The sequence below is a fragment of the Ctenopharyngodon idella genome, chromosome 24 (genome assembly GCF_019924925.1).
Source record: "Ctenopharyngodon idella isolate HZGC_01 chromosome 24, HZGC01, whole genome shotgun sequence".
In the NCBI taxonomy this organism is placed as follows: domain Eukaryota; kingdom Metazoa; phylum Chordata; class Actinopteri; order Cypriniformes; family Xenocyprididae; genus Ctenopharyngodon; species Ctenopharyngodon idella.
In genome coordinates this window covers 14,091,293-14,116,212 of record NC_067243.1, presented here as the reverse complement: position 1 = coordinate 14,116,212, position 24,920 = coordinate 14,091,293, and the positions used below count along the sequence as shown (strand labels likewise).

Here is a 24,920-nt window from a genome sequence, read left to right as displayed (position 1 = left end):
TTATTCTTTCATATTTGAGGGGACAGATGTTCCGCCGCATTTTTTTTCTCTGGCTTATGCTAGGAGTTTCAATATCAAAAGCAGCTTAGACTGAAGCACCAACATGATTGCATGGAAGTACTGGTATTGCATTGACACTGATCTAACTCGTCCTTTGCTGAATGTACATCTCAATCTATAAAGTAAAACATAATAAATGATAAAATATATAATATATATATATATATATATATATATATATATATATATATATATATAAACGCATAAAGTGCAATTTATTTATTTACATTTAATAATATTTTTTTAAATATTTTAAGAATCTGTTTTTTCCACCCACACACACCCACACACACAAACACTTGTAGAAAACGAAAATTTAGAAATTTCTCCTGATTTATTATTTATATGTATCTGTTTGACTAAAATGAACATTTTTGATTTATTCTACAAACTAATGATAACATTTCTTCCAAATTTCAAATAAAAATATTGTCATTTAGAGCATTTATTTGCAGAAAATGACAACTGGTCAAAATAAAAAAACAAAACAAAAAGATGCCATGTTTTCAGACATAATGCAAAGAAAACAAGTTTATATTCATTTTTAAACAACACACACACACACATATATATACACATATGCATACACACACATATATATATATATATATATATATATATGTTTTTAAAAGTGTAAAAAAACCAAATAATTGAGATAATTAATTTTTAAGTTTTATTAAGTGTTAACAATGAGATTATGCGGTTTTTTATAATCAATTAACACTGCTTTTGCAATTTTTTACAAGTTGAACAAAATTTGTCACCAAAAAAATCATTCGGTTTAACCGAAATTTCGGTTTTACCGAATGGCGCTTTTGGTTAAACCGAATGACGATATTTTCAAACGATGCTAACAGGCTGATATCTAGTTAGCTTGCTAGCAAAAGGATAATCAAACATTTTATATTTAGTACAAGTTTATTAAAATATTACAACATTTTCCATGTTTTATAGCGGTTGTACCGAATGACCTGATGTTTCGGGACATGCGTAAGAGCAAGTGAAAACATGAATTTTTCAAATAGTTAAAAGAGAGTTAGTTACTTTGCTCCACCACCATGTGGTCCTTTGCAGGTGTCTGAATGTCACATCCTGTCACATGATATTGACCGTATGACTTGATCCAAAATGGTCCCTTTACATTGGTTACTCCGAACGACATCAATGAAATTTTTCCGGACATTCTTTCTCATAACAAAGCAACGACTTCTACACACACACACACACACACACACACACTTATTAATTTATAATAATTTTTTGTGTATTATGTATTATTTTTTGATAATTTTAAATATATTTATTTTTCAGTTATTATTTTATAATTTATCATTTTTTTACTCATGTAAATTTATTATATCAATTTTTTTGTGCTTTATATACATATATTTAAAAATGTAAATTATAAATAAATAAAAAATTCATGGCAAGAAGAAAAAAACCTGGTTGGACCTGGTGGACAATTAAATTGGGCAAAAAAAAATTAAAGGAGGGACTGGGACAAGGGTATCATAGAGACTTGTGGATGAGCTCTTTTGGCTTGGGAAAGTAACTAACAACCTAGCAATTGACATTGAACTGTACGAAACACATATTAATGACCGTGTACGTGTCAGAAAATGGGTGCTGAATCGACCCATGAGCTTTGTGGTGTCCCGATTTACCACAAGCAACACAGGGCTGAGGATAGGTGTCAGAGAGAGACCGAGAGAGTGAGACAGAGAGAATGAGTAAAAACCACAGAGACTGAGAGGTAGTTAGTGAGGAAAAGAACAGAGAAAGTGAGAAAGAGAAATAGAGAGAGGGAAGGAGAGAGAGAGAGGAAGAGGAAGCTGTAATGAAGTGTCATAATTTACCAGTCATACTACAGATGGCAAGTCGGCTCCTTGCTGCTTTTCATTGTTCTATGCCAAAGAGTTGGTGGAGAGCAACTGTCAGTCCTTTGAAAACAGCCATGGAGAGAGATGCATTCACTCAACCTGTCATTTCACCCACCATTATGTTCCCTTTTCTAAAAAAAAATTATTTCTGCTCGTCATGGCAGAGGAAATAATTGGATGTGAAAAGCATGGTCACATTCGGGTCAGAGACAGCCTTTGCCTTTCTTAAATTAAATTCAAACTGTTTGAATGTGATAAATTTCTGCCTTTCCCTTTCTCATTCCTTCTCTATTCACATTATTTCTCTAAATATTGTTTATATTATGATTTTCGTAAAAGGTCTGTTCCTTCCACCCACACATTCGTGAAAGGACAATTTCCAGAGATGAATCCTCACCCCTGAAGACATTAAGTACAAAAAAATATATCTTTAACTGGTCCAATGGGAAATATTGGACATACTAGACTGAACTTTTAATTCAAAAGAGGAAACAAAATCCTGTTTTCTCAGATTGCACTGTAAAAAATGAAAAGGTTTTCTCTGGAGCAGTCATAAATCCTTCAAGGCTATGGAGCAAAAAGTTCAGAGGAAAGCTCTAGGTTAGGCTGTGTTGTGACAGATATTGATTAAACAATTGTTTAAACAATTTTTTAATCAATTAAAAAGGAATTTATACCTGTATGATATTACGCTGTACCCACATTGGATCAGTTGTTTGGAAAATGAATGGATGGATGGATTCAGCTGTGGGCGCCATCTTCTGGTCAGATGTGGGAATTCATTTGGCGACTCTCACAGTGCTTTATGGGTAATCACTAGCCGTTGAGCGTAGATCGGTTGTACACTCGTTATTGCGGTGCATTATGGGATTGAATGAGTGCACTAGATAACATTCACTATGGTTTCAGACACTGCTACAAATGGCTGTCCCCTCAAATAGTCCACTATTTAAGGATATAAGGGGAAATTTTGGACACAGCCAATGAAATGAGCTGTAATGCGCACCAGTCCTGATGGCTTCCGAGAGTGCGAGATGGCCCAGCATGAGTGTGCATATAATGGCCAGAAAGCTTCACATTTCCTTTGGTTTGTGACAAAGCATTCAAGTGACAAATGTCTCCCTGTGATCAGACAAGCATGGAGAGCCGACATTCACAGATGCTGCCCACAGCGACTGTCCAAAGTAAATTGACAATATCTATTTGTGTGTGTACCTAGGTATCTAGTTGGTATGCATTTCTGGTTTGTTACTTCGGACAGGTTCCATTCATCTCTGGCCATTAAGCTCAGAAGCCGAGGGGCAGGAGCTTAGAGTGCAACGAAAGGCAAAAAAAAAGTGAAATAAAACAACTAATAAGGACACATATCTTTAAAAGTGATGTGTAATTTTAAAGAATTGTCATTTTGGGGTAAATTATCGGTAACACTTTAGTATAGGGAACACATATTCACTATTAACTATGACTTTTCCCTCAATAAACTCCTAATTTACTTTTTATTAATAGTTAGTAAGTAGTTGTTAAGTTTAGGAATTGGGTAGGATTAAGAATGTAGAATATGGTCATGTAGAATAAGGCATTAATATGTGCTTAATAAGTACTAATAAACAGCCAATATTCTAGTAATATGCATGCTAAGACATATTTTTAAAAATCATTCTAAATTTAAAAGAATAGCAGTAAACTTTAACGATACCAGCACAGAGGAACGATATCCTTGGAATCACTATCAGAATGATTTTTCCACCTCATAAACGATAAAAACACTGACTGCCAATCAGAATCCATTCTGCTTTAAAGACCTAAAGCATTTAAAGGTGCAGTAAGCAATTTCTGAGAAACGCTGTTGATATCTGAAATCACCAAAACAAACACGCCCCTACCTAAATGGATTTGATAGCTCCGCCCCAAATTCACAAACCTGCTTATGCAACACAGGCACCTCCCCCATAATGAGTGTATACGCCCCCTTACTGCTGATTGGCTACAAGTGTGTTTTGGTGCTCGGTTCGATCCACATTCAACAGCGTATCTCAGAAATCTCTCACTATCTCTAACTGGTTACATTAGCTACATCCGAAATCGCGTATTGTTGAGTAGGTACTACATTTGAATTTAAATTTATTTCACGACCATCGAAAAAGTACGTTCTATATAGTACGAATGCGCGTAATATGAATGAATTCGGACGTACCACATCCACCATGTTGTTACTGTCACATGACCTGTCACAGTTACGTCCCTTCAACTCCATTCACAAATCCTCTCCCGTTGCCTCATGGGAATGTAAAGTGTCCATCGTATGCGCACTTCAGAATCTCGCCGGAAGCAGTAGGTCCGTGTACTTTTCGCCTACTGTTTTTCGGATACTATGAATTCGGACATACTATACTGTTTTTTCGCATACCATATTGTAGAGAAGTATTCGATTTCGGACGCAGCGATTGTCTCAACAAATGGTGTGAGTTTGTGAGCGGGGCTACCTGTTGGCCAATCAGGAAGGAAACCTTACTGAAAAGCCATTACATTGCATTTCCATTTGGTGTCGCTATTGGCACCCACTCCAGCTTTAAGTCTTTGATGGATAGCAGGTGCTCTGACATTTAAAGGCGATATCTGTTTAAACATTAACTAGACACATTATAAAATCTACACCAAATTACCTAGAATTCAATTTACCTTCAAAGGGAGGCCGTAATTCTTTTGCGCCACACCATCTGATAATTCTTAAATAATCAATCTACACCAGACTATTTTTAATTAAACACATTACTTAAAATGAAAAACAAGTCGTAAGACCAAACACGAAACCACAGGCTTCTTTCCGCACTCGAACCGATCCATCATCCCGTTCAGGGCTCTTTGATCAGCGCATATGTTGATCTGTGTTTTCGGCTATGGGGACCTAATGAAAACGGCGAGGCAGAACCGCAGGTGGACGATGCACCGGGAGCCTCGTGTGGCTGATGGTCCATCCATCATCCTTTTACACAACATCAGATTGAGCCCCTCATGCGCACTGGATCTGTCAGGATGATGGAACAGCAGCACGGCTCCAAGCAAACAGGACAGAAGTGCACAAACTCAATAAAACATCATTTTTAGCCATTATTAACTTGATTCTTTCTTGTCGACATAAAGGCGAGATTGATTTAATTTCGGCTGCTCTCGTAGGCAAATGCACACCTTGAGCTGTAATTGCACAGGATGGTTTGAAAGATTGCTGGTGGTGTGTGGTTGGGAGGTTACAGTTGATATGAGGAGCTCAGCATGAAGGCTGCACACAGTGGCAAAATACAGGTTGACAGTCCTGTTTGGAGTGCTAAATACTGGTATGTTCATAGACAGTTTGGTGACAACTGTTTTCTATATCCAAAGTGACCACCTTAAATTTTGAGGAATCAAAACCAAATTTTGAAAGCAAGCTGGGTTGATTTGTGCTGTATGAATATGAATAGATCTTCAGTCAACTAGTTACATCTATGAAATATAAGCATAGACTTTGCACAGTATGCTTTTTTGCTAATCCCAAATAAAAGTTCTACAGTACACCAACACGGTGACTAGTAAAAAAAAAAAAAATGCTATTCAAATTTCAACTTTACTAAATTTTTGCTACAAGAAAACATTAAATGTACTGCTAAATGAATATATGAACTACTATCTTAGTGAATCTTTCCTTTGAATCTCATCCCAACTGATGAATCTACAGAGTTTGCCATCCGAATTAATTGTGATTAGATAAAAAGACCATGTACTAGGGGTGTAACGGTACACAAATTCATACCGAAGATTTTTGGTACGCGTCTTTCGGTTCAGTACACGTGTATAGCCCATCAAACACTTTTAACCACCATTAAAGGATTAGTTCACTTTCATATAAAATTTTCCTGATAATTTACTCACCCCCATGTCATCCAAGATGTTCATGTCTTTCTTTCTTCAGTCAAAAAGAAATTAAGGTTTTTGATGAAAACATTCCAGGATTATTCTCCTTATAGTGGACTTCAATGGTCTCCAAACGGTTGAAGGTCAAAATTATAGTTTCAGTGCAGCTTCAAAGGGCTTTAAACGATACCAGATGAGGAATAAGGGTCTTATCTAGTGAAACGATCGGTCATTTTCAAAAAATATGTAAATGTATATAATTTAATATGTAAATGTATATAATTTAATATGTAAATGTATATAATTTAATATGTACATATTTAATATGTAAATATGTAAATCCTACGCCTTCCCTATTCAACTTACGGAACGAACACAGCACCAGTTACATTTTTTCCAACCATTTGTTTATATAAAGCATATACATTTACACACACAACAACAAAATTATTAATACTGTCTTATTCAAGATCGAAGATGAGAGGTTCTGTCAGATCTGTGTTAAAGTCATATCTTTTTACCCTGGCATTCAAGTCATCATAAATTATGTACTTATTTTGGATATATATATATATATAATTATTCTGGATATATATATATATATATATGGTCAACTATTGTGTTTATTTGTGCTTTACAAATAAATGAAATGAAAATTTAAAATATAAAAATTAAAAACTAATTCAAAATATTAATATAAACTATAATATAATTAATACAAACCATAGTCTCTTAATTATACTAAAAATAACACTGGGGATACTATTATCTCTTTTGTTTTTTATTTTAATATTTTAATTTGAATAAACAATTACCTGTTTGTTAGAGTTTTAATCTACTTGACCACAAAATTCTTATGGTTAATCTCAACAAGATAATGGAAATTATTATTATTGTGAGACAAAACAAGACTGAATTGGACCAAACTGGAATGTTTTTGGCCTAATACCCGTGAGGATGAAATACCAATTAAATCCTTAAAGAAGCAATTCCAAGTGTTTAGGGACATTTACAACTGTTACAGTTTCTATGGTTACAGGTATTACAAGACAATTTGAGACTCACACCTGCTAATAAATACAGTGTCAATCCTCAACATTGACTTTGTGAACGTAACCAATCACATGCTAAAAACAGGCTATGAATGTCAAGGTTGTACTGTAATTACGCTGTCAAAAATATCATTTGGCTGATATTTTACGCCTGAAGTACATGCTTCATATATGCAGTAGTAACAGAAGCTCAAATTAGCTGCCAGACCGAATCTATGGCATTGTTTCTCTTAGGTTTACGTCAGTTCCAGCCTGTTCGCTCAGAAAATAAAGTGCAATCACACCGACAGGGCTTGACAATCTAATCTTGATTGAATTTCGCCGCCGCTTGCTCGCACTAAAACACACAAAGGACATAATTGTGAAACAACCATGTTCGCCACCCGTAATTTGCTAAAAACTACCATCCTGCCTTTCATTCTGTCCTCACATTTGACATTTACAGTTGAGGTAACAGTACAAGCTTGAGAAGAAAATCAGGTGCAAATGTTGCATCAACACAAGAAACGGTCTGTAAACCGTACACTGTCTGCAGCAGTGCGAACGCCTCAGGGAGGAGAGCTCCATTTTGGCAGTATTTTTCCACATGAATATTAGCATGTGGGCTAGCCTGTCTGGTTCCGCTCCAAATCCTCTGTGACTATGTCTGACCTCAGACGACCATACGCCCTAAAGGGACTCAATCTGTATGTCTACAAATCAGGGACACTTCAGGAAATAACACTTACTGGCTTGATACCTGGTTTAGACATGTTTTGCTATCATATCATGATGATTAGCATCTAAGAAATGTGTTTTGACGCTCCCCACTGCCAAACTCTTTTCGTAAAGTACTTTTGGGTCAAACCATGTTAACAAAGAAGTGAAAAAAACAGCACACTGCTTTATCTGCTCTAATAAAACAATTATATATTTCAATGTTTCGACCAAACAAGATCTTCGTCAGGCAAGAGCAACAAGGGATTTTATATTCACATAGTAAACACTCACACTTGATAAAAGACATGGACAATCAACAAACTAAACAATTATCCAATAAGCAAAAAGAAGACACTTATTGAACCATATTATGAACATGAGTATCAATGCAGGTACTAGTGTCTGTTTTCCACCGTAACTAGTTAACACCTCAAGACGAGAAGATTCCAGCTTCACTGTTTTATTCATGTTTTATTCACACTGGACTTGCCACCAAAACTTTACACACAGACAGAACAGCACCTGCTGCAAAGGATGTGAAAAATATGAGCTGCTCTCCCAAGACAATTCAGTCAGAGCTATAGAAAATGAACACTATAATACTCGTGACCAGGAGTCATACGGTATCCGTTCACTTTTGCAATCATATACCAACAATTTAACCTGCCCTTGAGTTCAGTCTGTCTAGCCACTTGTAACGCCTACAAACACATAATACGTATGAACATAACACGCATTAAAGGGTTAGTTCACCCAAAAATGAAAATTCTGTCATTAATTACTCACCCTCATGTCGTTCCACACCCGTAAGACCTTCATTCATCTTCAGAACACAAATTAAGATATTTTTCATAAAATCCGAAGGCTCAGTGAGGCCTCCATTGACAGCAAGATAATTAACACTTTCAGATGCCCAGAAAAGTACTAAAGACATATTTAAAACAGTTCATGTGACTACAGTGGTTTAACCTTAATGTTATGAAGTGACGAGAATACTTTTTGTGCGCCAAAAAAAAAAAAAAAAAAAAAAAAAAAAAAAAAAAAAAAAAAAACGACTTTATTCAACAATATCTAGTGATGGGCGATTTCAAAACACTGCTTCATGAAGCTTTGAAGCTTTACAAATCTCTTGTTTCGAATCAGTGTTTCGGAGCACGTATCAAACTACCAAAGTCAGTACACGTGGTACGTGACTTTGGTACACGTGACTTTGGCAGTTTGATACAGGCTCTGAACCACTGATTTGAAACAAAAGATTCGTAAAGCTTCGAAGCTTCATGAAGCAGTGTTTTGAAATGGCCCATCACTGGATATTGTTTAATAAAGTCGTTATTTTGTTTTTTTGCCGCACAAAAAGTATTCTCGTTGCTTCATAACATTAAGGTTGAACCACTGTAGTCACATGAACTGTTTTAAATATGTCTTTAGTATCTTTCTGGGCATCTGAAAGTGTTAATTATCTTGCTGGCAATGGAGGCCTCACTGAGCCATCGGGTTTTATGAAAAATATCTTAATTTGTATTGAATGAAGATCTTACAGGTGTGGAACGACATGAGGGTTAGTAATTAATGACAGAATTTAAATTTTTGGGTGAACTATCTCTTTAATAAACATTTGTGTAGGGTATTGGCTAAATGTATGCTAAGCTAATACGCTGAGCAGTTAGCTTGCAAAAAATAAGCTAAGAAAAAAAAAACACGCACAAAGAACAAAAAAAACAAACAAAAAAGACATTTAATTTTAGGATTAGGTTTAAAAAAAAAAACATTTTCTAATTCACCAACAACTGACTCTCCAGTAAAAAACCATCCAGTGGATGCAGTATAGTCTCATTCACAAAGAAATGACTCTTAGGAGCCCGGTTTCTTTTAATGAATCATTCAAAAAGACTTGGGACTGGTAGCTTGAATCGGCCTGATGGAACCTTCACTGAATTAACTCACTGAATCTGTCAAAGCAATTACTTAATAAACAAAGCAACCAGTACTTTCAGTTTAGGCTGAAAACACTAAGGGGCCATTTACACCACAACGTTTTCAACTAAAAACTTTTTATGCGTTTTCATAGTTCATTTACACGACAACGGCGTTTTGGTGGCCTGAAAAATGCAAACTTTTGAAAACGGGTTTCAAAGTGTAAATAACAAAAATGCGAATCTGTGAAAACGATGACGTCATGCACATGTTCAGTCTATAGTGTTTCATCGCCATCTAATGGCCTGCCAGCAGAATACAACATTTTTTGTCATTTTCACAGATTCGTATGAATGGATATCGTTTTAAAAGTGGTGTCGTCTGTACGCAGAAAACTCAAAGGAAAATCTTCTCCGTTTTAAGCATATCGTTGTCGTGTAAACGTACCCTGAATCAATAAAATTGTTAACAAAAAATAATCAACAACCAATTTCATTATCGATTAATCATGTCTACGCACTGTGGACAGAAAACATCCAGTCACATCACTTTACAGTTTTACAAATTATCCAAAACTTGAGAACACTTTATATTCTGTGCATATATATTATGCTCTTGATTAATTCGATTAATTGAGGACATAATCGATAGATTATCAAAATAATAGTTATTTCCACCGTTTATATACAGTGTTGGGGAAAGTTACTTTTAAAAGTAATGCATTACAATATTGTGTTACTCCCTAAAAAAGTAACTATTTGCGAACACACTTTCTTAATTTCTTAGAAATCATTAAAGTTTTTGGTAACACTTTATTTTACAGTGTCGTAGTTACACGTTGCTACATGTACTTACTATAGTAATAACAGTGAATTATGCAAAATTACAAGTAACTAACCCTACACCAAACCCTAACTGTAACTCTATAGTAAGTACATGTAGTTAATTAATAGTACTCAGTACTTATTTGAGTAATTACAATGTAATTACACTGTAAAATAAAGTGTAATTAAGTTTTTTGCCAGTGGAATCACTTTGGCGTCCAAGACAGACTCGATTCAGTGAATGGACTGAATTGTTGGATGAGTTTACATGAGCAAAATGGAGTCTGCTTTCACACCAACCAAACTCTGCCGACAAACAGATTCCAGTCTACAACCTGACAGAACACGGCATTCTGGGCTTTGAAACCCTAGGCAGATCTAGGTGAAGTCGCTGAGATACTGAACTAGGATAATTCTGCTTGTACTTCAATCCCTTCTGCTATTTACTCAGTAATATTAAGCCTGGTCCAAACAATTCCCCTCCTTCTGAACAGGCTCAATGCACTTGTGTACTCAAGCTCAATTCTTATAAAATGTCAGTTATCGTGTTGGACAATTTCACCAAAATAGACAGTCTGATTCACCCAAAATAGCTCTGTATACATCCTAAATCAGAACAAATGGCTCAATATGCACAGCCCAGATCAAAAAGATTCTTGAATCCATGCAAGTTCTCAGCAACAAAGAGGGAGAAAATCTCAGCGATATAATAAACTATTTCAGGATCCGCACCGAGGCAGCAGCCAAAAAGCCAGAGGGCAGGCATTTGCTGTTACGCAATCACCTGTGATGCACTGGTGGGCAGCAGGCACCGAAGATCCCAAAGCAATTTATAGCAACATAATGCCGCCATTTAAACTAAAGAGATTGTTTCTGGCAAAGCAGCAGCATCAGAGCCTTCACCTCGAATAGACTTTTTATAAAGAGACAAGACAAGAGAGCTTTGTTTCTTTGTGCCGTCCCTGGATGTAAAGATCAAATAGCACAGAGGACAAAGGGAGGACATTGATCACGGTGTGGGCACAAAAGCCCACTTTAACTTAAACATGTTCAGTCACTGAAAGATCTTTAGCTCTTAATGAAAGGCATTAATGTAGCCTACATGCCCGTTATTAACTACAGATGCAGCCCCGTGTGTACCAGAGGGCACCTGCAGGGCTTTCTGGGAAGCTGTTTGGAAAGATGAATGGATTTGGGAATTAAACCTACTTAAACCTTTGTACAATTTGACACTCCAAACATTAGAGCTATTTCTCACTGCTGAAATCTTCCCTTGTGTTATGTTGATCAGTGTGGCCCTCTGCAGATCACTGTACTTCACTACAACATTACAAAGTAACAGATGGCTGTATATACTTTGACAAAAAATGAACCAGATTTCCCTGAGAATTTATATGCGCTTTTATTCTAAACTTGACAAAAATCAGTGATTAGAATGACTTATAGCCTAATTATTTTACTATTTTCCAAAAACAAAAACACACTACCGTTCAAAACTTTGGGGTCAGTAAAATTTAAAAAAAAAGAAAAAAAAAAGAAAAGAAATTAGTACATTTATTCAGCAAGGATGCATTAAATTGACCAAAAAAGACAATATTAAGACTGTTACAAAAGATTTCTACTTCAAATAAAATTTCCATAAAAATCCTGAAATTTTAAGTAGCACAAATAGTTCAGTCATGAAACTCTAGATGGCGCAGGCTGATAGGTACTTAAAGGGATAGTTCACCCAAAAATTTAAAATTATCCCTTGGTTTACTCACCCTCAAGCCATCCTAGGTGTATATGACTATCTTCTTTCAGCTGAACACAATTGGAGGTATTAAAAAATATCATGGCTTTTCCAAGCTTTATAATAGGAGTGAATGGTGCCAATTTTTTGAAGCCCAAAAAAAAAAGTGTATCCGTCCATCATAAAAATAATCCATACGGCTCCAGGGGGTTAATAAATACCTTCTGAAGCAAAGCAATGTGTTTTTTGTCCATATTTTTAACTTTATAGACCAAAATCTCTGGTTTCCGTCCGCACATTCACAAGAGAGTCAAGTTCCGGAGCTCTCGACTCTTTTGTGAATGTCATATACAGTCATATAAAAGTCATATACACCTAGATGGCTTGAGGGTGAGTAAATTATGGGATAATTTTCATTTTTAGGTGAACTATTCCTTTCACTCAATCTGTTTGCAACCACATCATTCTTTATAGGGCACAGCTGATTGGTTCCTGCTGTATCATCAGCCAATGAGCTCGCTGCTCAACCTTAAAATACTTGGTCAGCATTTTGCAGCGTGCTTCAGAAACCCTCCACCTTCCCCAGCTCCACCTGTATAGATCTGCTACGGGTAATTCATGTACGCTATATTGTTCAGCAGCAGCAAATCTTACATGCTCACAACAGCGTGTCATATATGTATTGGCAGTAGCAAGTATTCCGCCAAGACCAAACATATTAACATTTTCATATCCATTACCATGCCAAAAACTCAGAGAGTTGTCATGACAGAATTGTTTTTACATTTATAATAATAATAAATATTTCTTGAGCAGCATATTCAGCATATTAGAATGATTTCTGAAGGATCATGTGACACTGAAGACTGGAGTAACGATGCTGAAAATTTAGTTTTGCATCACAGATTTTGAACTACATTAAAATAGAAAAACAGTTATTTTAAATTCTTATAATATTTCACAATATTACTGTTTTTACTGTATTTTGATGAAAAAAATTGGTGAGCATAAGATACTTCTTTCAAAAACACTGTTTACCATGCCTAAACTTTAGAACGGTGGTGTATATTCAAGAATCAAAGGTATCTTTGTTGTGAAAACATTTGATTTCCTTTAGAAATTGTAAAATAAAGAATGCATTTTTAGATATCTTCACTTTTGAAAATCCATATGTTATACCACAAAAAAAAATAAAAAAATTAACCAGAAGTCAAAAAGGTGACTAAAATGATAAAAACCTTGTGTAATAAGGCCTAAAATAAATAGACATTCAAATGAAGTGACCTAAATACATGAATAAACAAGGTTTTTTTAATATTATTTTTTATTGCCATATCAGCCTCAAATGCTAAATAAATAAATAATACAATATACATTTTTTCCTAAAACCTTATTTGTTGATTTAAAAAACGTACATGGGCATGTTGCACACATAGAAATGAACTTAATTACATATCACGAAAGCATAATCAGGCTGAACTTACCCTCAGGTGGTTCTTCACGCAGGTAAGGTGGAAGTTCTTCATTATTAGGGTCAGCAGGTGCTTCCTCGATCACCTCAGTCTCTGCACTCGGGCCCTTGAATTAACAAGATTATACAATTCATACTGTTAATAAGTACATAAGCAAACAACACAGTCATTCCTGTTATGCAGTACATACACATTCAAGTTGCCAAATAAAGACAAATGACATCACCCTGCAGGAAGTGACATCATTTCAGGGGGAAAACAGCAGCACAATCATAAGTAAGTTTGATGATTTCTGTAATGTATTGTAGTATTATCTGGTTTATTTCACCTTAAAACATTCTATTGTGTATCAAATATGAAAATTCAAATTCGAAAATATCACATTTCAAGTTGACACCCTCACAAAATCAATCCTTCACTAAACAATTGCTAATGTCAGCCTTTTATTTGCATCTTGTTAGATGTTTGAGCTTCATCGTGACATATTTCCTGAAAGTCTGCTATACACATTTATAGAAATACTTCCTTAAATTACAAAGCATATTCATTTCTGAAAAGTTATAGAGTGCAATAGAGTACTGGATAATATGAATGACCTAATTACAACAACAATTATCATCATCATCATCATCATCATCATCTTTCCTGACAACCCTTTAACAGCCTCTTATACAGCTAAAATCATAAACTTTATGGCTGCAAAAATAAATAAAAGTAAAACTGTAGAGCTTATACAGTGTATTTTGCGTTATCATGCTGATGAAATATTATATGCTATTTAGGCATCGACTCATTGTCAGCTGCCCCGTTTATCTATTATCAGAGCGAGATAACATAACATCTGTCCGACTACATCGCATTTAATGGCACAGTAACAAAAAGGCCCGTATGCAAATACTTCTGATTTTTAAAAAAAATCAACAGTTTGTGCTCGTGCAGAATCAGGTAAGAACAGGTTTGGCTTTAATACTGTCACGCAAAACAAACAAAATCCTCCACTCACCTTCATAACTGAGGCTATTAATACAGTTTTAGAAAGGGCGTCTCTGCACTTCAATATTGATGGAGACGCACAAGACTATATAATGGAAATAGCGCTTAATACGAAATAAATACAGCGTTTGCTATGTTTTTCTATGTAAGCGGAAGTGACGTTGGGGATGTTTACGGAATTTAGGGATGCTGTTGAGCTGTTGGTCAATAGGGGGCAGCAGCGCGTTAATTATACTCACTGATGTTGACTGTTGAAGAGTTGCGGTTACTATGCTATTTTGACTGAATATGCCAGAGTAAACGTTTGATTTAGGGACTAAATTTACTTTACTTTCTTAGGTAAACAAGAATTGTACGATATATATAGCCTATTATTATGTGTGCCATATTTGTGGCCGTTTTCAATTTGAATAATTACAAAACTGCAAAAACAGAGCAAATTAGTGTTTACATAAATGTAAAAAAAACTTTATACGTTTTTACAGATTAAGGCTTCCTTTTTGCAGTTATGTTCAGACCCAAATTACTTTTTTCTTCTGAATTTAAATTTTTTATAAGAAAAATACATGCTGTATTTTACAGTGTATACTACACTTCTTTATGTTTTATAAAAATGTTGTTTTATGAACGTGTGGGATTGTGTGATTCAAAGCGGAGGATTACGCTGACAGTAATGACAGCTGAGAAAAGGTGAGAAACCTTTAATGTCCTGACAAACTATCTCTTACATGCTGGTGAATAATATATCACCTCATCAAAAAGAAGACTAGAGGTGAAACGGGGGTGGATTTGGGTTTTATTGACCGGAAGTGAAAATGATGTGATTCTGCATCTAGGCCAAAGTTCAGTGGGCAAGGTATTAAGCCTGGCTGTTAAAACCGTGTTCAGAAATATTGTGGAAAGAGGGCATAAATGGACTTGACCTGTTTAGCAAATATTAAATTATAATGTTACTCTTACCATATGGCGTATGATAATAAGATACCAGTCATTCAAAATGATATTTTTCTTGCTTCTTTCAAAATGCTGATTTTAAAATATTTTACTTTATTTAATATTTTTTATTTTATTTATTTTTTAATTAATTCTGACACAAATTAGGACACAAATTTTATATTCTCTACTATGGAAGCCCTGAACCGCATGGTGGGGGAAAAAAAGAAAGAAAAGTTATGGTGAGGGGGAAAAAAAAAAAAAAAACTTATCTCGTTATTCTGACATATTATTAACGAGATGTTAAGTTATTTCAACATAATATCTCGTTATTTCGACATTATTTCGAGATATTAAGTCGATATTTCGACATAACGTTATTTCGACATAACTCGTTATTTCAACATCATAAATCTATTTACACTAGCTCCGCCCACCAATGTCTGGTTGGGCCACTCAAGTTTAAAAAGCTCGCAGTACTGGCTTTTGATGGGAAAATAGAGTACCTCAGGGATGACAGGTTTTTGTAGGCCAACCCGGAAGTTAGCGGTTAATGAAATAATGAGATATGTTGAAAAAACGAGATATGTTGAAAGAACGACTTGTGTCGAAATAACGAGATATTATGTCGAAATAATGAGATAATTTGTTGAAATAATGAGTTATGTCGAAATAACGACTTATGTTGAAACAACGAGATAATTTGTTGAAATAACGACTTATGTTGAAATAATGAGATATTATGTTGAAATAACGAGATAATTTGTTGAAATAATGACTTATGTTGAAATAACGAGATAATTTGTTGAAATAACGACTTATGTTGAAATAACGAGATGTCGAAATAACGACTTGTGTTGAAATAACGAGATAATGTTGAAATAACGAGTTATGTCGAAATAACGACTTATGTTGAAATAACGAGATAATTTGTTGAAATCAGTTATGTCGAAATAACGAGATGATATGTTGAAATAACAAGATAATTTGTTGAAATAACGACTTATGTTGAAATAACAAGATAATTTGTTGAAATAACGAGTTATGTCGAAATAACGACTTATGTTGAAATAACGAGATAATTTGTTGAAATCAGTTATGTCGAAATAACGAGATGATATGTTGAAATAACAAGATAATTTGTTGAAATAACGACTTATGTTGAAATAACAAGATAATTTGTTGAAATAACGAGTTATGTCGAAATAACGACTTATGTTGAAATAACGAGATAATTTGTTGAAATCAGTTATGTCGAAATAACGAGATGATATGTTGAAATAACAAGATAATTTGTTGAAATAACGACTTATGTTGAAATAACAAAATATTATGTAAAAAATAACGAGATAATTTGTTGAAATAACGTGATATGTTGAAATAACGACTTGTTGAAATAACGAGATAATTTGTTGAAATAACAACTTATGTTGAAATAACGAGATGTCAAAATAACGACTTATGTTGAAATAACGAGATGTTGAAATAACGAGATATTATGTAAAAAATAACGAGATAATTTGTTGAAATAACGTGATATGTTGAAATAACGACTTGTTGAAATAACGAGATAATTTGTTGAAATAACAACTTATGTTGAAATAACGAGATGTCGAAATAACGACTTATGTTGAAATAACGAGATGTTGAAATAACAAGATAATTTGTTAAAATAACGACTTCTCGAAATAACGACTTATGTCAAAATAACGAGTTAATATCTCGAAATAATGACTTATGTCAAAATAACGAGATAAGTTTTCTCTTTTTTTCCTCCCCACCTTAAGTTGATGAAAAAATGATTTGTGTCAGAATTCAAATAAATAAATGATCAGTATAATTTCAAGAACAACAAATAGGCCCCTACTCCAATAATTATTTTATTTTATTTTATTCTGACACAAATCATATTTTTTTTCCAAGTATGCATATTCTTTGTAGGTCAAGCATTAAAGTATCCTAATCCTAATAATTTACTCATGATGTGAACAATAAGGTCAGTTTTAGTAAGTTTTAGTGTCATTTTTTGCAAGACAATGTACAGTAAAACACACTAATTGCCTCCGTCTCGTCTGACCGCAGCTACGAACTGAGACACTCAGCTTAACCTGTTAAAGAGTGTATTTATAGAGCGCCGTAATTAAAAGGTCCTGTTAGGACAGTTGCTTCAGATAGTGGAAAGGTAAGAATGGTGAGAATGGTTTGGCCCTTTAAACCCCCCCAGTGAAACCATATGTTTTACAGAAAGGCAATCTAGAAGAGTGAGGTGATAGGTCAGGGTTTAACTTAAGTAGTCACGTAAGACGTTTTGTGACACTGGTGTAATTGAGTATGTTGTCCCTCCGATTTAATCAGCTATGACTTCATAAATAATCAATCCTTTAAGAGAATTAATTAATCATTTAGAGAGACTGAGAGATGTTGTCTTGATTTTTTACTTCTTTTGTGCTGCCAACAGAAGTACATGTTTCAGTGCTATGACTGGGTAAGATGGATGCAACATACATATATAGTTTGAAGCATTTATAACTGACTCATCTTTCAATAATAGGTCAGGTCATACTAGATTTCACATATTAGATTGTGAACTTTTACCGTAAGGATTCAGTACGTCAGATCAAAGAGCAAATGAGATTTAGGCCTTCTAAAAATACCAGTACGTTTATAGTAAGACAAGATGTAGTTGTAAGTGGATTATGTCAGTTTACCTGCATGTGAGGAGACTGCAGCGCAGCACTTTCGCCTTGGTTATCGTGGGCATTTTCAGATGATCAACATTTTGGACAAAAACTGGAGTTGAGTATGGGTCAAATTCAAAGTGATGAAGATGAGGAAGTGGAACTGTCAGACATCCAGCCTCTTTATACCAGATTCATGAAAGAGTGCCCAAGTGGAGCCCTGCATCTTCATGAATTCCGCAAGATCTTCGGAGTTCAGAGCACATCGGAAGATGAGGCTTTGTACATGGAAACGCTCTTCAAATCTTTTGACACAAACAGGGTAAGTGGAACAGTTGAAAAGGTCAAGTATTTTTACATCATTTAAAAATGTTAAAATGCAAGAGCACATTTACTTAAAAATTGAATAGTGATTGCAAAGCAGCAATTTCTATGCATAAGCTGTGATTATGTGCATATGTGATCAGCTCATCAGCCGAGAATCATTCGTGCCCATTTGCAGGATAATGTCATAGACTTTATGGAATTTGTAGCAGCCGTCCACCTGGTTCTGAGAGGAAATCTAGAGGACAGACTGAAATGGTCTTTTAAAGTCTATGACAGAGATGACAATGGAAAGTTGGACAGACAAGAAGTCAAACGGATTATAAGGGTTAGAGTGGTCTTAAATCTCACTATTTTCATCTTTGTTTTTCCTTTCCTAAAAGGTTTCTTGCTTTTTCCTTTTAGATCATTTGCCAACTTAAGAAAAGCATTAACATGACACCTAGTGAAATTTGTGACAGGATATTTGACCTTTTGGATGAAAACAAGGATGGTAAGTGGCTTTTTTCCTTCCTCAAATAAATCTTTAAAGACCCCCTGTGGTGAAAATCAAGTTAATGTTGTTTATATGTCTATGTGGTGTTTTTAATATGCTTTAAGACAAACCATGTGCAAATTAATCAGTCAACACCTTTACTGAGTATTTTCTCCTCAAAAATTGTGTACCAAAGATGTCCAAAAAAAAAAAAAAACGCCCCTGTTTCCTACCAACTATGTAACTAATCCTGCCAACTTGTGGGGAGGGGCTTTTCTCCTCTGACATACTATGATGTTTAAAGCGTCTGTAGCAGTGTTGCCAACTCCGCGTCTTTTTCCTGCGGAACAGGGCTACCCTTACACTGTTGCCGCAAGGTTTTTTTTTTTTTTAGTCTTCGGATTGAAGCGACCCCCCAGAAATACTCACCCCACCCCGGAACATGATTTTTACCCCCATTACGTGATTTTTTACAAATGCGATTGGGCTAGTTTTGAATAGCAATTGGACTGCTTTTGTAACGCAAACCTGGCAACCCTTTTTCTAAGGATGCTGATTTTTAGAAGGCAGCTCTCTGACTCTGAGATGGCGAACGGGAACATGGGCTGTGTCCGAAATCGAACCCCCTATATACTAGGGGTGTCCAATCCTGCTCCTGGAGGGCCACTGTCCAGCAAAGTTTAGCTCCAACCCCAATTAAAAACACCTGACCAGCTAATCAAGGTCTCATTAGGCATACTAGAAACTTCCAGGCAGGTGTGTTGAGGAAAGTTGGAGCTAAACTCTTCAGGACAGTAGCCCTCCAGGACTGAGTTTGGACACCCCTGCCCTATACCCTTAAATTGGGTGCTCGTTGAGGGGACAGCCATTTGTAGTGGTGTCCGAAACCATAGTCTACCACTCATTCAATCCCATGCACCGCAATAACGAGTGTACAACTGATGTACCGTATATATGCACTCAATGACTAGAGAATACCCATAATGCACTGTGAGGGTCCTGCTGAATTAATTCCTGCGTCTGACCAGAAGATGGCAAGGTGAATCATCCATTCATCCATTTTTCAAACCGCTGGTCCAATGTGGCTGAAGTGTAATATCACACAGGTATAAATTCCTTTTTAATTGATTATTAAATTGTTTAATTAAGGCTTATACATGCTAGTTTCCATGACAGAGTTCAAGATAAATCTTTTCATTACTACTGGGGCTGTCAGTTTGCTAAGTTTCAAATGATTATTAAACGGCAAGCACCAACAATGCAAAAGCGGCAGCTCTTCCAGCGCCCTCAGTGTCCGATTCGCTAACTCGTTTTCATTCATTCCTTCAAGTGGACTATATTAGTGGAGTAACGTAGGGAATAGTGAATGAGGGTATAGGGGACGATTTCGAACACAGCTATGGTTGGTGTAATATCAGCGTCACATTATTAGCGTAACATGATAACGTAGTCAAGCCAAAGGCTAATCGTATCAATTACTGTTATGTGTCTGACATTGTAGAGAGCGATACATAAAATTTTCTTATATAAAATGTGTAACTATGCAAACAATAAAGTGAGATAAATATGTTTATAAATATGTGTTCAGCTTTATGTAAACTAATACGTTAACTTATGAAAGAGAAATCAATTGAATGTTTCAATAAAGCTATTACATGCATTTTTTTGTCTTCATTGCTAGATATTTATATATACTGTAAGCACTAGTTTCCCATATATGGAAATGTATTATGTAATACATACCACATAATTTCCAGTATATTCTCATATATTTTTATTTTGTAAGGGTAGGCTTTCACTTTTCCTGGAAGGCTTTCCACTAGATGTAGCATGTCTATCGGGATTTGCTTCCATTCAAGAGCATCAGTGAAGTCAGGGGCTAATGTTGGGTGATGGGTTCTGGCTCACAGTCAGCGTTTCAGTTCATCCCAAAGGTGTTTAGTGGGATTCGGGTCTGGGCTTTGTAAAGGCCAGTCAAGGTCTTCCACACCAAACTCAGTAAATAATTCTCTATGGTCATTGATTCAAGCAAAACTGCATTGTGATGCTAGCATAGAAAGGACCCTTTCCTAAACTGACGGCGTAAAGTTTTCTTTTTATGTCACTGTATACATTAAAGGGTTAGTTCACCCAAAAATGAAAATTATGTCATTTATTACTCACCCTCATGTCGTTCCACACCCATAAGACCTTCATCTTCGGAACACAAATTAAGATATTTTTGATAAAATCCGATGGCTCAGTGAGGCCTCCATTGACAGCAAGATAATTAACACTTTCAATGCCCAGAAAGCTACTAAAGACATATTTAAAACAGTTCATGTGACTACAGTGGTTCAACTTTAATGTTATGAAGCGACGAGAATACTTTTTGATGCACCAGAAAAACAAAATAACGACTTTATTCAACAATATAGTGATGGGCGATTTCAAAACACTGCTTCATGAAGCTTCGAAGCTTAACAAATCTTTTGTTTCGAATCAGTGGTTCGGAGCGCATATCAAACTGCCAAAGTCACATGATTTCAGTAAACGAGGCTTCGTTTAACATAAGTGTTTTGAAATTTCAATGGTTCACCACTGGGGGGCGTGACTTTGGTAGTTTGATACACGCTCCGAACCGCTAATTCGAAACAAAAGATTTGTAAAGCTTCGAAGCTTCATGAAGCAGTGAAATTGCCCATCACTAGATATTGTTGAATAAAGTAGTTATTTGTTGTTGTTTTTTTGGCCATTCCAGATGGAAATGATATTTGTTGCTTGAGGAAAAATGTCTGAAATCTCCTGTGATTATACTATTTGGACACTGATACAACTTGACAAATTAAACTCATGAGTGTGTGAAATGATGTTTACTTTATAAAAATCCACAGGAGCACATAGATGAATAAATAGCCTTATATAATAATCCCGTGTGTGGCAGCCTAAATATGTGTAGGCTTAGACTGTTTCTAAAATAAGCCTGTCAGTGGACAGGCAGAGTGGGAGCGGATGATGAAAGAATTAATTAAAGACAGTCTTCCTCTTCATCCACAGGTCAAATATCCCTGTCAGAGTTCATGGAAGGGGCACAAAAAGATGCCTGGATTATGGACCTCCTAAAACTGGACACTAATGCACGGGGTTGGTTCAGGGAAAACTGGGGGAAAAAAACATGAGTTTTCAATCTAAGGTCAAGGCCCATGGGACAAAACCTTCTTGCCCTTTTACAACCTTTCAAATGTTGGGGTCTGCAAATGGGAGAGACCTGGTATAGAGGTCAGAAAATATTTGCCTTGTCACGAGCGAGTATGTGCCTCATTGATCACATTGATATTCAACCAGTATGCATGTGTAAAAGCGGGTTCCGTCACATTTTCTTCTGGGTTTGGTGATGATGCTGTTATTCTTATGGCGGATGGATATAATTACCCAAAAATTTGATTAAGGAGCATGAATTGTGTTTATAGAGGGAACTATAACAGGTTCCGTAGTCAGTTTTACTATTTAACACAATTCATTTTTATGTAAGAAACATTGTTTATCACTTATTTCACAGTTGTTACATTACGTTATTTTTAATATTATACATTAACATTACTGTTTATTACCATAAAATATACAGTGTGTCTATATTATTTATATATGTCTATAAGGTCACACTTTAGATTAGGGTCCAAATTCTCACTATTAACTAACTATTAACTACGACTTTTGCTCAATAACCTCCTAATTAGCGCTTATTAATAGTTAGTAAGGTAGTTGTTAAATTTAGGTAAAAGGGATGTAGAATATGGCCATGCAGAATAAGGCATTAATATGTGCTTTATAAGTGCAATAATATTATACTATAGTTAATAGTGAGAATTGGACCCTAAACTGAAGTGTTGCCATCTATAATTTTACTGTTTAACGCAATTCATATGAAGAAACATAAATATTCTTCACTTATTTCACAATTATGCTATAATCAGACTATATTCAGGAGTACACAATGGTAATATATTAATATGAACAATATTTTTTGTTTATACACATATATTTGTGTCGTCAAAAGTACCGACCGCGATACCAAGTCGGTACTGAAATTTAAAAAATGTGATGCTTTAAGTGCTGTTGAGCAAACACCTCTGATTGGCCTTTGTGTTCACGTACTCAACAGATATGTCTGTGATTGGTTACAATGATCAATCCACCGAGATCGTTTGAAAGCACACGGAAGTGTTTGAATTTGAAAGAGTTTTGAAAGCAGGAGCATTTGAAAGCAGCTCCCGTGAGTATCTGTGTAAATGCTCGGTGAAGAGCGTCATTGATATCTATTTACAACATGTTTTTGAAGCGTTGGTCATTGTAGCCAATCACAGAAATATCTGATGAGCGTGTGAACACAGTGGCCAATCAGAGGTGTTTATGAATCCGCTCAAAGCGTCACATTTTTAAAATTTCAGTACCAACTGGTATTGCAGCCGGTACTTCTGACAAAACTAATATATATATATATATATATATATATATATATATATTAGTATAACAGTGTTGATATTTTCATACCATAAAATATACAGTCTATTATATTCATTTATTTATTTAATATAAATTGAATGCTTATTCCTTTTTTTTTTTTTTTTTTTTTATATGTTCAGGTGTTTTTAAAGGTGCTATGTGTAAGTTTTCAAATGTAAAAGGCTTTCTCCTATCCCAGATTTCATCCTAATGTGCAGTGTATCAAAAATATGAAAATAAGTGTATGATACTTTGAACAACGAGTGCTTTTACATGCAGGATCTTACGCCGATTACAGTGTGTAAGGTCATGTAGATGCCTTAAAGTCTTATTTTATCAGGTAAATGTCATAAACTGTGCAAATGTCTTGTGCATGTTTTGAGGAGCTCAACTTTGCAATATTGACCATTTTGGGCTGGACTATCTTGCAAAATGCTTGCATTCCCAAAGCTTGTTATTCATGACTGTTGGAGTTGTGGAAGAATCTATGTGCACGAATAAGAGCTGTAATCAAACAAATTCTGCAGGAAACCCAGCATGGAGCCAGAAGCGCATTTATAATTCATGTCTGCATGAGTTCACATATGCCGAGTTTACAGGACATGTGACACACAGGACATGCATGCATGTGCATACATCATTTATATACAGAAATAAACCTATTTTTTTCTATGATTTATTGACCTGAATTGAAGACAGATTTACGCCAGCATGGTGCCTCCCAGTATGCGATGTGTTCACAGATGGTGCTTAGCAATGAACTATTCTTAACAGTGACATAATTCAAACCATGTAAATTTTTTTACCCTTAAGCCTAAATGGAGCTCATCCTCTGGCTGAACCGCAATTAACCCCTATAAATCATCTAGGTACGGTATTTTAGAGACCGAGAGGCTGCATTTCTCAAATTAATTTGTAATTCATTTACAATTATTTTCTTTGATATCTATGTGAATGACAGTTAACACACTTAACATGGTGAGAAACTGGTGCCGGATTAGCATGTTTCAGCATAACCCGATTGATTGTTTACTACAGGGTCATATTTCCATTAGGTCATATTTTTAGTCTGAAATGTTAGAGCTATCCAAGACAATGCAGTTTATTATACGCATGTGTGTGTTTTGATATTAATTTAATATTTATTGCTAGAAAAAAATCATAATATTTATTGCATGGTTAAAAAATTGCAAACGTCAAATCAATAGAATTTGTTCTTTTTTTGTATACAAATTGAGGCCCTATTATGTATTCTATTCATGGAAATTGTCATTTCACATTTCAAATTGTTCAAATAATTATATTAAACTAATCATCAATTAATTATGCTGCATATTACTTTATGTTGCTCATTTAGAAGTTCAGAGGTGATTTGTTGCCGCTTCTAATAGAAATCAATTAAATGAGTTCAACTTTTGACTTGTGAATGATTTTGCAGTTCTGCATAACTACAAAATAACTCCTTTTCTGTAACTCACTGGGTTTTGGTATTCCTAAAGGATTAAAAAAAAAAA

At 35.1% G+C, this 24,920-nt stretch overlaps 2 protein-coding genes across 2 annotated transcripts in view; one reads left to right on the top strand and one right to left on the bottom strand.

Moving 5' to 3' along the window:
• The window catches only part of zgc:101566 (Transmembrane protein 263-B-like), a 33,952-nt gene extending 19,261 nt beyond the window's left edge, over positions 1 to 14,691 (bottom strand). The window contains exons 1-2 of the mRNA XM_051884403.1: positions 14,525 to 14,691; positions 13,534 to 13,627 (exon numbers count right to left, since the gene is read on the bottom strand). Of these exons, the coding sequence (XP_051740363.1) occupies positions 13,534 to 13,627; positions 14,525 to 14,530 (100 nt within the window). The 5' untranslated portion in view covers positions 14,531 to 14,691. The remainder of the gene's footprint in view (positions 1 to 13,533; positions 13,628 to 14,524) is intronic.
• Positions 14,692 to 14,853: 162 nt separating this feature from the next.
• guca1g (guanylate cyclase activator 1g) lies at positions 14,854 to 24,081 on the top strand. Its single transcript, XM_051884402.1, has 4 exons — positions 14,854 to 18,447; positions 18,628 to 18,777; positions 18,855 to 18,942; positions 21,961 to 24,081. The coding sequence occupies exons 1-4, from the start codon at positions 18,250 to 18,252 to the stop codon at positions 22,080 to 22,082; spliced, it is 558 nt and encodes a 185-aa protein (XP_051740362.1). The 5' UTR covers positions 14,854 to 18,249; the 3' UTR covers positions 22,083 to 24,081.
• The last annotated feature ends 839 nt before the right edge of the window (positions 24,082 to 24,920 follow it).

Excerpts from the sequence above, each read along its gene's own strand:
- guca1g (XM_051884402.1), top strand. The coding sequence starts at position 18,250 with ATGGGTCAAATTCAAAGTGATGAAGATGAGGAAGTGGAACTGTCAGAC. Across the intron at positions 18,778-18,854 it reads AAGTCAAACGGATTATAAGG|ATCATTTGCCAACTTAAGAA; the intron begins GTTAGAGTGGTC and ends TTTTCCTTTTAG. Across the intron at positions 18,943-21,960 it reads TTTGGATGAAAACAAGGATG|GTCAAATATCCCTGTCAGAG; the intron begins GTAAGTGGCTTT and ends CTTCATCCACAG.